The sequence below is a fragment of the Lithobates pipiens genome, unplaced genomic scaffold (genome assembly GCF_037356315.1).
Source record: "Lithobates pipiens isolate NorthernLeopardFrog02 unplaced genomic scaffold, aLitPip1_a1.2 Scaffold_23, whole genome shotgun sequence".
Taxonomy (NCBI): Eukaryota; Metazoa; Chordata; class Amphibia; order Anura; family Ranidae; genus Lithobates; species Lithobates pipiens.
In genome coordinates, this window is record NW_027507785.1 from 335532035 (window position 1) to 335546035 (window position 14001).

At 46.9% G+C, this 14001-nt stretch overlaps 1 protein-coding gene across 1 annotated transcript in view; it reads right to left on the reverse strand.

Moving 5' to 3' along the window:
• TPR (translocated promoter region, nuclear basket protein) overlaps positions 1 to 14001 on the reverse strand; it is a gene marked incomplete in the record, with an annotated part of 109954 nt that overhangs the window by 73298 nt on the left and 22655 nt on the right. The window contains 5 exon segments of the mRNA XM_077450770.1: positions 1872 to 2075; positions 6356 to 6472; positions 9626 to 9778; positions 11980 to 12146; positions 13608 to 13773. Coding sequence (XP_077306896.1) covers positions 1872 to 2075; positions 6356 to 6472; positions 9626 to 9778; positions 11980 to 12146; positions 13608 to 13773 — 807 coding nt within the window.

The following is a 14001-nucleotide window of genomic DNA, read 5'->3' on the forward strand; positions in this document are numbered from 1 at the left end:
GATTGCTGTATAAATGACAATGGTCCCAAAAATGTCCGATGTGTCCGCCATAATGTCGTAGTCACAATAAGAAAAAATTGCTGATCGCCGCCTTTACTTGTAAAAAAATAAAATAAAAATGCCATAAAACTGTCCCTATTTTGTAAATGCTATAACTTTTGCGCAAACCAATCGCTTATTGCGATTTTTTTTACCAAAAATATGTAGAAGAATACGTATCGGCCTAAACGGAGGGAAAAAAAAAACGTTTTTTTTATAGATTTTTGGGGGATATTATAACAAAAAGTAAAAAAGAATGCGTTTTTTTTCAAAATTGTCGCTCTATTTTTGTTTATAGCGCAAAAAATTAAAACCGCAGGGGTGATCAAATAAACACCAAAAGAAAGCTCTATTTGTGGGAAAAAAAAAGAACGTCAATTTTGTTTGTGAGCCACGCCGCACGACCGCGCAATTGTCAGTTAAAGCGATGCAGTGCCGAATCGCAAAAAGTGAACTGGTCTTCGACCAGCAAAATGGTTCGGTCTGTAAGTGGTTTTAAAAGGAGGTGGCTCTCACCGACTCCATTACTGCCGCAATGGCAAGCTGGCGTTAATGCAAATCTGAAGCGGGAAGAGCTGACCTATAAAGCACAGGGGTTGCCCTAAAAAGTGAAAAAAAAAAGCCTGTTCTTCATGGCTGGCCTTTAACCACTTCAGCCACGGAGGGATTTGCCCCCTTAATGACCGGGCCATTTATTGCGCGGTCGTGCGACATTGTACCCAAACAAAAAATTGATGTCCTTTTTTTCCCCACAAATGGAGCTTTTTGTTGGTATCTGATAACCTCTGCGTATTTTACTTTTTGCGCAATAAAGAGCGACAATTTCACAAATATATAAAAAAACAAAAAAAAAAAACAAACATTTATTCAGCATTTTAGGCCGAAATATATTCTTCTACATATTTTCGGGAAAAAAATAAAATAAAAGCACAACAGGCATATATTGATATATTGGTTTTTGCAAAAGTTAACGCGAAATTATGGGATAGATTTAGGGACTTTTTTTTGTGTTTTTTTTTTTTTTTTTTACCAGTAATGGCATTGATCTGCAATTTTTAGCAGAACTGCGATATTGCGGCAGACAACTCTGACTCCAAATGACACTTTTTGGGTACCAGTGACATTTTTACATTGATCAGCGCTATAAAAAATGCACTAATCAATGTAAAATAAATAAATAAATAATGACCCTGTCAGGGAATGGGGTTAACGCTAGTGGGCGATCAAGGGGTTAAGTGTGTTCCAACTGGGGGTGGGGCTAACTGGGACGTGACAGATCACTGGGAGCAGAAGATCTGACATGTCACCTGTCAGAACGGGGATACGCCTTGTTTACACTGGCAGATCCCCGCTCTGCCTATGTACTAGGCGATCGCGGGTGGACACAGAGTCCGCCCGAGCCACGGGCACGCTCCCGCAGGCTGCGTGAGCCGCCGTACATGTACGGCGATTGGCGCAGGAGGGACGACCTGCTGCCATATAAAGAAGGCGGCTGGTCGGCAAGTGGTTAATAATTCAACACACACCACGGCTTACATTATAGTGGGGGAGGGGTTATATGTGTTTCTCGGCTAAGCGTCAATGGTTTGGGGTCTTAGGAGGAAGTGCCGGCTGCACGGCCTCCAGTCATACTTCTGTACTAGATCTGATCTTTTCATGTCTATTTTCACCATCTGGAACGCTCGACGTTTATGTACAGACTATAATTTTCTTTGGAATGTGGTTCTTGGTTTTTGTCTTTCGGTTATTCTTGTTTTGTATTGAAAAAATATGTGAAAACATTTAATAAGTGACCTGATAAACAGGGGAATAAAAATTATAAAGCCAATTACCTTGAGTATTCGCTCTCTTTCCTCCCAGGAAGCTTTGCACTCCCGCAGCTGGGATTGGGCTTTCTGGGCCGCCTCCTCCGATTTCTGGCGGGTGGCGGCGACGCCGTTCAGCTGTTCCTTGGCAGCCTGAAGAGCTTCAACATCAGCGGCATGAAGCATCAACTCCCGCTCATACTTGTTCTGCGATTCTGAAGCGATCTTTGCCTGTAAAATAAAATAAGGGTGCAATCGCATTGAGCGCAATGTGGACACAAAACAGTATGTGGAGTTCCCAGGTAGGGTGGCATCATCTGTGAATAATGAAAACGAACCCCCTCCCTCCCATACAACCAATCACAAGAGAAACTGGGAGATTGGCATTTTTTGGTTCACATACTATGCAACCAATCCAGCCACATCTGAGCAAACTTTAACCACTTCAATCCCGGGCACTTTCATCCCATTCCTGCCCAGGCCAATTTTCAGCGCCCTCACACTTTGAACGACAGTTAGTCATGCAACACTGTACCTGTATGAAATTTTTATCTTTTTTTCAGACAGATTGCTTTTGATGGTATTTAATCCCGCTGAAGAAGGGGCCGCCCTGGTGGGCGCCAAAGAAGAAGAAAGGGGCCGCCCCTGGTGGGCGCCAAAGAAGAAGAAGGGGCCGCCCTGGTGGGCGCCAAAGAAGAAGAAGGGGCCGCCCTGGTGGGCGCCAAAGAAGAAGAAGGGGCCGCCCTGGTGGGCGCCAAAGAAGAAGAAGGGGCCGCCCTGGTGGGCGCCAAAGAAGAAGAAGGGGCCGCCCTGGTGGGCGCCAAAGAAGAAGAAGGGGCCGCCCTGGTGGGCGCCAAAGAAGAAGAAGGGGCCGCCCTGGTGGGCGCCAAAGAAGAAGAAGGGGCCGCCCCGGTGGGCGCCAAAGAAGAAGGGGCCGCCCCGATCAATATAAATAATGTACTCGCTGTCTCCACAGATCGGCTCTTCTTTCCTCACACTGCGTGAGGAAAGGAGAGCCAACAATTGGCAAATCTGTTTACATTGTGACAGCTGTGATTAGATACAGCTGATCACATGGTAAAGGGCTGCTGTGATTGTCCCTTTACCCTGATCCAAAGCACACAGCATTCTCAGAGCACACAGGTGGGAAGATGCCCAGGGACGTCCTCCCAGAACTGGAAAGCCGCGATGTAGCCGTATATCGGCTATAGTGTGGTAAGGACGTGGTAAATCAGCAAAAACCAATTAGGTGTCTGTCAAGCAGTGAATGTCTGGATCTGAGGGTCTGGTATAATACTGTAAGGGCAGACAGCAGGGAAGGCATAGCTAAAGCTGGCTCAATATAAGCAACTAACCTCCGCTACAACTGGATAGATTACAATTGTAAGGAGATCTCGTTACCCCAACTTTTCAGTACCTTCATCAGAACAGGTGATAAATGGCCTACAGCAGCCTCTCTCAACCTTTAACATGGAGAAACCCTTGAAATAACTCCGGCTTAAAATGACTAGATCTACAACTCACAAGACATTAGTGCGATGATCGGTGGGAAGAACGCTCCTTACACTTGTGGCCATTGGGAAGAATTACTTCCCTTACAGGTAGCTAAAAAGATGAATGGTGTCAGAGGGAACTTATCTGAACGGTAGAAATTACTCAAGGAACCCCCAAAATCCCATCCGAAACCCTGGGGGGGGATCCATTGAACCCTGGCCTAGAAACCCTGGTCTACAGTGTTCCACCTCCTAGGATTGCTACAATCCCAGCGGAAGTCCGTTCTTTATACACTTGTTATGCAGTCAGAGTTGCATAATAAGAAAATGGCTTTTTAACCTGCGATTATCGGGCCTCGTGCACGCAGCTTTAAAAAGAAAAAATAAGAAAATAAAAAATACCTTTTACAGGCGTTGAGCGCTTAGTCTGTAAAAGCACCTCTATGTCCATGCACACAGACGTTTGAAGGTATTAGGAGAAGTGGAACCTTTACAGGCTGAAAAAAAACCCCACTCAAGGAGTGTTCAGGAGAGGAGCGGAGGAGTTCTAGGCGCCCCTAACATCTGGGCGTGTCTAGGGTTTTAGCGCTAATGTATTCCAATGGGCAGAATACAAATGCCTCAAAGCTTGACAGGTCTATAAAGCTTGTGCAATGCATTTCTCCTCCTAGGAGTTCTGGAGTTTAGAGGGGCAGGACAGACACCCTAAAAGTAAGAAGCTGCCCTGGTGCCGACAGCCTTAGGACCCCCAGCAGTCCCACCCCGCCAACCCCCCTATACACAGTTCTCTAAACACTCATGCTCCTCGGAGAGCGGGGAGCAGAACCAGCCATGTGTCCCCCGTGCAGCACTGAGGTCCTTGGCTTAAGTTACAGACTGGACACTATCTGCATGGAGTCTGCATGTTCTGCTTGTGTGGGTTTCCTCCACATGCTCTCATTTCCTTCTACACTGAGAATACATCCTAGACCTAGAGGCTAAACCTGACCAACTAGTTTTAACCACTTACAGACCACCCGCCATTGTTATTCGTCGGTAGTTTGAAGAGGGATATCTTTGTTATGGCAGCAGCTACCATAACTCACTTATCGGCAGCAGAAGAGCATCTCCATCCCCCCCCCCCCCCCCCCCAGTGCCCTTCGCGGCTTACCAGAGTCGCAGGTAGCAGGAGAAGCGATTGCGTCCTTCTCCCTGTTATGTATGGAGATGAGTGAGGGGAAGATGGTCCCCCACCCAGCTTCATACCACTGCAGGGCAGAAGCAACATCAAAACGCAACTTCCATCCATAGCTCTTAGAGACTTTTTATTGCATTTTAGTGTAAATGAGATCTGAAGTGTTTTTTGACCCCAAAGATCTCATATTTAAGAGGTCCTGTCATGCTTGTTGTTCTAATACAAGGCCTAGACCTCCTCTGTAACTCAAAACATGCAGCCTGTAGAATTATTTAAGTGTCGCCTATGGAGATTAAAGAGGAAGTAAACCCTGATGAGTGTTACTTCCTCTTTCATTCCCTGCAAAGGCAAAGCATAATGGACTACTATGCATCGCATCGCATCGCATCGCATCGTAGTCCATTATGTGTCACTTACCCGACACAGGAGCCAGCGAAGTCACCGCTGTCCCCTGTAGTTCCGAGCGTCCATCTTCTTGGTGGGTCTCGCTGCTCCGGCGCTGTGATTCGCCGGAGCAGCGATGACGTCACTCCCGCGCATGGCGCACGGGAGCTGAGACGCGCGGCAGCTTCGTCATCGACGATCATCGCCTGCGCCCTGTTGTCTACGGTGCCCGTCTTCGGGCAAATATCTCCTAAACCGTATAGGTTTGGGAGATATTTCTTGGACCTACAGGTAAGCCTTAATCTAGGCCTTAATCTAGGCTTACCTGTAGGTCAAAGTGGTTTGTAAGGGTTTACAACCACTTTAAAGTGGAAGTAAACTCCCCTATCGTTTTCAGCCAAGGAAGCTGCCATCTTTGCCTCTGTTTAATCTTCAACTGCTATGGTGCTGCACAAGTGATCCGTTATGACACCAGCCATTGGATGGTTTGATAGTTTGGCTGAGAGCACAGCCAATGTGCAGTTAGCATTCCCGGCATGCCTTTTTTTTTTTTTATTTTTTTTTTTTAACTGTTTAAATCGATGGGTTTACTTCCACTTTAAGGGTAAAAAGGGAAAGTTTGTCGCCATTCCATGAGCGGGCGCAATTTTGAGACGCGACATGTTGGGTATCAATTTACTTGGTGTAACATCTTTCACAATTAAAAATAAAAAAATAGGGCTAACTTTACTGTTGTCTTATTTTTTAATTTAAAAAAAAAAAAAAAGTATTTTTTCCCAGGAAAAAGTGCGCCTGTAAGACCACTGCAAAATTAGTCTGAACGTATTGCAACTTCCGCCATTTTATTCTCTAGGGTGTTGAAAAAAAAAAAAAAAAAAAAGTAGTATATATTCCAAGTAGTAAAACCTGTTTTAACTTGTAAACCCCAAATCTCAGAAAGAGGCTCGATCCTTAAATGGTTAAACATGTTTCTATCCCTCTAACACCTATGTGGACTACCCTGTGTGGTAAAAAAATAAATAAAATTGTATATACTTCTTTTTAGCGTGCACCGATTCGGTCACGTGATCCCGTGTCAGCCAGCTGGAGAGGAGAGAGCGCTCAACAGCTGGGAATTTTGGGAGAGATGATATCACCCATAGGCTCCCATGTCCCAGCAATAGTTGACACTTCATCCTCTCCCCTGCAGCCACTGCTGGCTGACACAGGGGAGCCGGATCAGGTGACTGGAGTAGGGGGTCGATGTGAATGTTCAGTACATAAAATTCTGCATAAAATTGTCTGCACTATATAAAATGGCTGTAATAAAATGGTGAGGACTTATAATAGGAAATTATGGTGTTGCACACATGGATTTATCACACTCTTCCCAAGAACAGCAAAGAGGAGAAAATATAAACACCACCAAGATGAAACCAAGTTCTTTCACCATCAAAATGTTGAGATCTTTTATAACTCACTTGCTCCTGACAGTCCTGTTTGGCTTTCTGTTCGTTATTTGTAGCAGTTGCAGCCCTCTGAAGAGCAGACTGGACTTCCGCTTGCAAACTGGAGAGAGACTGTTTCAGCTGCGATAACTGGAGGGAAACAGAACAAGTTGTAACGGGATGGAAGATACAGGGAGGAGACATGGAGGAGACATGGAGGAGACATGGAGGAGACAGGGAGGAGACAGGGAGGAGACAGGGAGGAGACAGGGAGGAGACAGGGAGGAGACAGGGAGGAGACAGGGAGGAGACAGGGAGGAGACAGGGAGGAGACATAATTTCCACCGCAAAACAGAGAAACACCAACACAGCAAGTAACTTGCACACAGATCTGCTAATGTGTATAAACGAGGGGCGCCAACTGCCCACAAACAGGTTCTGCTGTTCTGGCTATTGCTATAGATGTGTGTGCATAATTACCAGTTGAAGAGAATTTTTAAAATGTATTAATCTCTGTAACACAACCCTCGCCCCCCCCCCCCCCCCACTTTTTAAATTATGGATTGAGAGAGGGTTAGATTCTCAGTCAAGTTTTTCTGTTACTGTGTGCACTCACTGGAGAGATTTACCACTATCTGTACTGGTGACCAGCGGCATTAAGAAAGGTGGGGGGGGGGGGGGGATCCAAAATTGTATAGTTGTTCCCAGGACACAAAGCAAGGGGAAATCTTGCAATGGGCGCAAAAAGTCTTCCCTCAGTTTGGAACACCAACTTCCTGTTCCTTCGCTGGGACAGGAAGTGAAAGAGGAACTTTTTTATTTTTTTTTTAGGTGAAGTTGCTCTTGGTATCCTCCTTCCCCTCCCCTCTAACATTTGGCATTTTTTTTTCTTTTTGTTTGGAGGGTGTTGCTTTTAACCACTTCCCACCCGGCCAATGCATATATACGGCCGGGTGGGAGCCGTCTACTCCTGATAGGACGTTCAGGAAAGTCCTTCAGGAGTAGCGGGATCGCGCGCCCGCGCAGCGGCGCGATCCCGATGTGCTCGTGTCACCCGGACACGGCACATCTCAGATCGGCAGGAGGGCTCTGTGATTGGCCCTCCTGATCACATGATGGCCGTGTCCAATCACGGCCGTCATGTGATGTAAACAAACAGCCGGTTGCTAGGCAATCGGACTCTCTCTCTCACACGGAAGTCACCGCTGAGGAGAGGAGAGCAGAACGCTGCAGCCGGCTGTTGATCAGTGAGTATGGGCTGCTTTTTACAGCTTTTTACTCACTGATCATCAGTGTAGTGTAAACACACAACACACCACACAGTACAAACGCAGTCCCCACATATGTCCCCAAAACACACATGTCCCCAAAACATACATGTCCCTAATAATAAAAACATGTCCCCCACATATGTCCCACTAAAATCACATGTCCCAATGATTATCTGCACACATATGTACGTGATCACCTGCACACATATGTACATGATCATTTGCGTACATATGTCCGTGATCACACAAACCAATTATTATACACTTAACTGAATTTTTTTTACCAAAAACATGTAGCAGAATACATTTTGGCTTAAATTTATGACAAAATGTGATTTTATTGGATTTCTTTTCAAATAGAAAAAAGAAAATATTGTTTTTTTTCCAAATTTCCGCTATTTTTGCCGCTTATATCGCAAAAAAAAAAAACGGAGTCGTGAATAAATAACACCAAAATAAAGCTCTATTTGTGCGAACAAAATGATAACAATTTCATTTGGGTACAGTGTAGCACGACCGCGCAATTGTCACTGAAAGCGCTAGAGCGATGAAAGCTGAAAATTGGGCTGGGAAGGAAGGGGGCGAAAGTGTCCTGTATTGTAGTGGTTAATTGGTATAAAAACAGAAAAGTCAGTCTTCCTACCCACACCCCACAGAGAGCAGAGCTCCCGGGTACTCGATCAAATGTCACTGGCTGAGTAATGTGGGGGGAAAAAAAAAAAAAAAATTAATGATCTGCACTCCGGTTGTTGCACTTAAAAATTTGTTCCATTTTATTGAACAGCCACAGTGAACAAAAAAAACATAGATTACGTCACTTGTGACACGTTTCAGCCTATAAGCCTTAGTTTTGGTTTTAACAGGTACCGCCCACCACTTCCACAGTGATCAGAGCGGAAGTTCTCTGCCTGGACTCAAAGCCCATTGAAGAATTGGCTCGGGTGAGGACGGCGCTGGATCCATGGACTGGTAAATGGTCTTATATAAAGAAAAAAAAAAAAAAAAAAAAAAAAAAAAAGGTCAGCAGCTACAGGATTTGTAACTGCTGACTTACCATATTTTTCACTCCATAAGCCACTCCCTCCCCCCGAAAAATGGGGGGAAGCGTTTGTGCGTCTTTTGGAGTGAATATTGACCTGCAGGGCCGCTGATGGGGAATCGTTGTGGCAGCAGATGCACCAGCTGAAAGCCTGTTCCCCCCCCCCCTCAGCTGCTAGAGGGGAGAGAAACACAAGGTATTGTTCTGTAATTAAACCCCCACAGGTTCAGTATTCACCTGTAAATTGCCCACTATTTCTATGTAACTTAGGTTGGCAACCCACCTAGGAGGATGTAAACAGCCACTTCTACTCCCATCGAGCTTCCGACCACATACTGCACATGCAGAGTGGACAGAGGTTAGAAGATGATGAGTTAGATGGGCAGAGCTGTACTGAGAGGGAGAAAAGAATGCAGAGATGAGGGAGTTTACTGTAAATACACCAGTTACATGGCTGGTCAGTGCTAAATGTCTCAATTACATTTGTGATTGATGTAAATATTCCTGGTGTGTTGAGGTCAATGCTAAATGTCCCCGTTACATTGGTTGTCAGCGTAGAATTATTATTCTGTTACATTTCATTAAATATTATCTTCGTACACCATTTGGGTCAGAATTTTTTCTTGTTTTCCTCCTCTAAAACCTAGGTGCAGCTTGCGGAGCGAAAAATACGGCAATTCTTTTTTTTTCTTTGGGGGGGGGGGGGGGGGGGGGCACGACTAGCTCCTCTTGAATGCTAATTTTCCCACTGGTACAAAGGCCACAACAAAAATACTCAAAAGGAAAAAAATAAAAATCAAAAAAATAAATAGTAGGATTGCTCATTACAATTTCTGTCCAGGCTTTCTTTAGGGTTCAGAACCTCTACTGAATTTTGCCCCATAGCCAGTTCCTAGTAAGGCGTGACAACATTGCCCCTGAGTTTGCCCGCAGCCACCAGCATATTGTCGCCCTCAGCAACTCACCCAGGACCGGTAAAAGTAAAACTCCTACCTGCTGCTCCAGGTTCTCCACAGCTTTATGTTTCTCATCTCGAAGTTCTTGCTTCTCTTTCTCCGCTTCCATCAGCTTCTTCTCAAGCTGTGACTGGTACTCTGTGGCTTCTTTCATGCGTGCTTCTATGGTTTTACGGGTTTCATCAGTCACCTATTAAAACAGAAGTACAAAATCTAAAAACAAATGTATAACAGCTGCATAATATATTATTCCCATCAAAGATGGTTTTTCTCTACAACCTAGAGACCAGTGGAGGGATTGGCAGAGAGGGGTGGAGGACACTGAATGGAGGCCAGTGGAGGGGATTGGCAGAGAGGGGTGGAGGACACTGAGTGGAGGTCAGTCGAGGACACTGAATGGAGGCCAGTGGAGGGATTGGCAGAGAGGAGTGGAGGACACTGAGTGGTGGCCAGTGGAGGGATTGGTAGAGAGGGGTGGAGGACACTGAATGGAGGCCAGTGGAGGGATTGGCAGAGAGGAGTGGAGGACACTGAAGGAGGTCAGTGGAGGGATTGGTAGAGAGGGGTGGAGGACACTGAATGGAGGCCAGTGGAGGGATTAGTAGAGAGGGGTGGAGGACACTGAATGGAGGCCAGTGGAGGGATTGGCAGAGAGGAGTGGAGGACACTGAATGGAGGTCAGTGGAGGGATTGGTAGAGAGGGGTGGAGGACACTGAATGGAGGCCAGTGGAGGGATTAGTAGAGAGGGGTGGAGGACACTGAATGGAGGCCAGTGGAGGGATTGGCAGAGAGGGGTGGAGGACACTGAATGGAGGCCAGTGGAGGGATTGGCAGAGAGGGGTGGAGGACACTGAATGGAGGCCAGTGGAGGGATTGGTAGAGAGGGGTGGAGGACACTGAGTGGAGGGATTGGCAGAGAGGGGTGGAGGACACTGAATGGAGGTCAGTGGAGGGATTGGTAGAGAGGGGGTGGAGGACACTGAATGGAGACCAGTGGAGGGATTGGTAGAGAGGGGTGGAGGACACTGAATGGAGACCAGTGGAGGGATTGGTAGAGAGGGGTGGAGGACACTGAATGGAGGTCAGTGGAGGGGATTGGTAGAGAGGGGTGGAGGACACTGATTGGAGGTCAGTGGAGGGATTGGTAGAGAGGGGTGGAGGACACTGAATGGAGACCAGTGGAGGGATTGGTAGAGAGGGGTGGAGGACACTGAATGGAGACCAGTGGAGGGATTGTAGAGAGGGGTGGAGGACACTGAATGGAGGTCAGTGGAGGGATTGGTAGAGAGGGGTGGAGGACACTGAATGGAGGTCAGTGGAGGGATTGGTAGAGAGGGGTGGAGGACAATGAATGGAGACCAGTGGAGGGATTGGTAGAGAGGGGTGGAGGACACTGAATGGAGAGCAGTGGAGGGATGGGCAGAGAGGGATGGCATGTGCCCGGAGCTGATGCTATGTCCGCCGGGCACCCGCGATCGCTCGTGACAGTGCGAGAAATGGGATCTGTATGTAAACACACAAATCCCGGTTCTTTCAAGGGAGAGCAACCTGATCGTGTGTTCATACCAAGTATGAACACCAATCTCTCTCCTCCCCTAGTCAGTCCTACCCCCCCCAGTTAGAACACACTGAGGGAATAAAGTTAACCCCTTGATCGCTCCCTAGTGTTAACCCCTTTCCTGCCATTTTTATAGCACTGATCCTTGTATAATTTTCAATGGTCCCAATAATGTGTCAAAAGTGTCCAATTTGTCCGCCGCAATATCACAGCCACGATAAAAAGTTGCAGATAGCCATTAGTAAAAAAATAAATAATAAAAATGCCATAAATCTATCCCCCAATTTGTAGACGTGATAACTTTTGCGCACTCAAAATACGCTTATTGCAATTTTTTTTACCAAAAATATGAAGAATACGTATCGATCTAAACTGAGGAAAACATTTGTAAAACATTAAGGGGAAAAAAAAAAAGAAGAAGTGGGATATTATAGTAAAAAGTAAAAGATTGCGCTTTTCAAAATTGTCGCTCTTTGTTTATAGCGGTAAAAAAAAAAATTTAAAATGCAGAGATGATCAAATACCACCAAAAGAGAGGTCTATTTGTGGGTGGGGGGGGGGGGGGTGTCTTTTTCCGGTACAGCGCCGCACAAGGCAGTGCTGTATCGCAAAAGATGGCCTGGTAATTAAGAGACAAATACTTCTGGGGCTGAAGTGGTTAAGCATTAGCACTTTATAGATATTGCATAAAGAATGTGTTTAGCACACACACACACACGTACCATTTCAGATTGTAACGTTCTTGGCGTATGGATTGGCGCTATTCTTATCACCATTATTGGCGGAGAAGCTGTTCAGTGAGAAGACATGTGCGGTGCTGGGATTACATTACCTGCTTCTCCTTGTTCAAAGACTCTTCCAAACCGACGACCACCTCCTTGTACTGCTCCACATTACTGGTGGACGTCTTCAGCCTCTCCTTCAGGTCACCGATTTGCTCGGTAGCCTGCTTCAGCTTATTCTTTATCTCCTCCATATCTTCAGCGTTTGCCTCTTTGTCTGAAAAATAAATTAAAAAATAATTAGTGTGCAAACGAACGAACCCTTTCACGCCGATACTAGGAATATATGTGGCCTCACTGCGCTAGGGCTTTTCTCCCCATAGGGTGGCAGATATGCGCATTTCTCTTTGTATTGAGATCAGCCAGAATCGGCTCCTGCCTATTTTTTTGTTATGCCGGATCGGCTCTTCACCCGACAAAAAAAAAAAAAATAAAACGCATTTGAAAACACTGATCTTGGCATTTTGAATGCTTTTTAAGGGCAGAGAAGGAACTTGGAGTTGTATAGATCCCCCCCATAAAGAGGGCCTGACACATGGGATGTTTATAATTCTTGTGAAAGCAAAAGAAATATAATAAAAAGCAGTGTAAAAAACAAAAAAACAAAACAAAAAAAAAACAAAACAAAAAAAAATCTAAAGTGCCCGCAAACAGCAATCGTCCTACACATGTGAGGCCTCGCCACAAACGTCAGATCATGGGCAGCAATTCCAGCACCAGACCACCTCTGTAAACCTAAGTGGTAACCTGCAAAGGCTTTTAAAGCATCGCCCATGTATAGTAAAAGTGACATTGTTCTTGTCGTTGCACGGGTGTACGCAATTTTAAAGCTTGACACGTTTGGTATCCATCTACTCGGCATATCTTTAACCACTTAAGAACCGGAAGATTACCCCTCATTGGCTGAGACAGCAAAAAACGCCATTGGCTCCCACTGCTGTTAAAGTCAGCGAGCCAATGAGGAGAGAGAGGGCAGGGCCGCAGCTCTGTGTCTGAATGAACATAGGGAGCCGAGGCTCGGCTGCCCCCATAGAAAACTGCTTGCTGTGGGGGCACTCAGCTGGTGGGAGGAAGGAGCGCGCGGCGGCAGAGGAGGGTGGGGGGTAGGAGCGTGCAGCGGCAGAGGAGGGTAGGGGGCCAGGAGGGCACGGCGGCAGAGGAGGGTGGGGGGCCAGGAGCGCACGGCGGCAGAGGAGGGCGGGGGGCAGGAGGCACGGCGGCAGAGGAGGGCGGGGGGCCAGGAGCGCACGGCGGCAGAGGAGGGCGGGGGGCCAGGAGCGCACGGCGGCAGAGGAGGGCGGGGGGCCAGGAGCGCACGGCGGCAGAGGAGGGCGGGGGGCCAGGAGCGCACGGCGGCAGAGGAGGGCGGGGGGCCAGGAGCGCACGGCGGCAGAGGAGGGCGGGGGGCCAGGAGCGCACGGCGGCAGAGGAGGGCGGGGGGCCAGGAGCGCACGACGGCAGAGGAGGGCGGGGGGCCAGGAGGAGCGCACGGCGGCAGAGGAGGGCGGGGGGCCAGGAGCGCACGGCGGCAGAGGAGGGCGGGGCCAGGAGCGCACGGCGGCAGAGGAGGGCGGGGCTTCTCTGTGCAAAACCATTACACAGGGCAGGTAAGTAGAATGTGTTTTATTATTAAAACCAAAGGAGGAGACTTTAGTATCACTGATCTCTAATAAATTACCTTCTGCAGATGGCTGACTGGAACGCAATGCCAGCTGAGCTTCGAAATTGGTTAGCTGTTGCCTCAATGTAGAGATATCTTTGTTTGCATTCTTCAGGAGCTCCTTGGTGCTGTTGTGAAGATTTAACTCGGAATCATATTGCCTCTTGATATCCAGTATCTGAACCTAGAAAAAAATATTATAAAAAAAAGATGATTTCAGTGCTCTGGAGGTGTGGAACAAGGAATTGTCCTGAGTTTCGGAATACTTACGTAATGGAAATGTTTAAGTTCTGGATATAATTGTATTCTATTTTGTATGTATTGCACGATGCCCTCACTGTGCACACGGCACTAATAATGTTTTCAGTACATGTTTTGCATTCTTTCGAGTCCTGATTAGAATTAGCCTGCC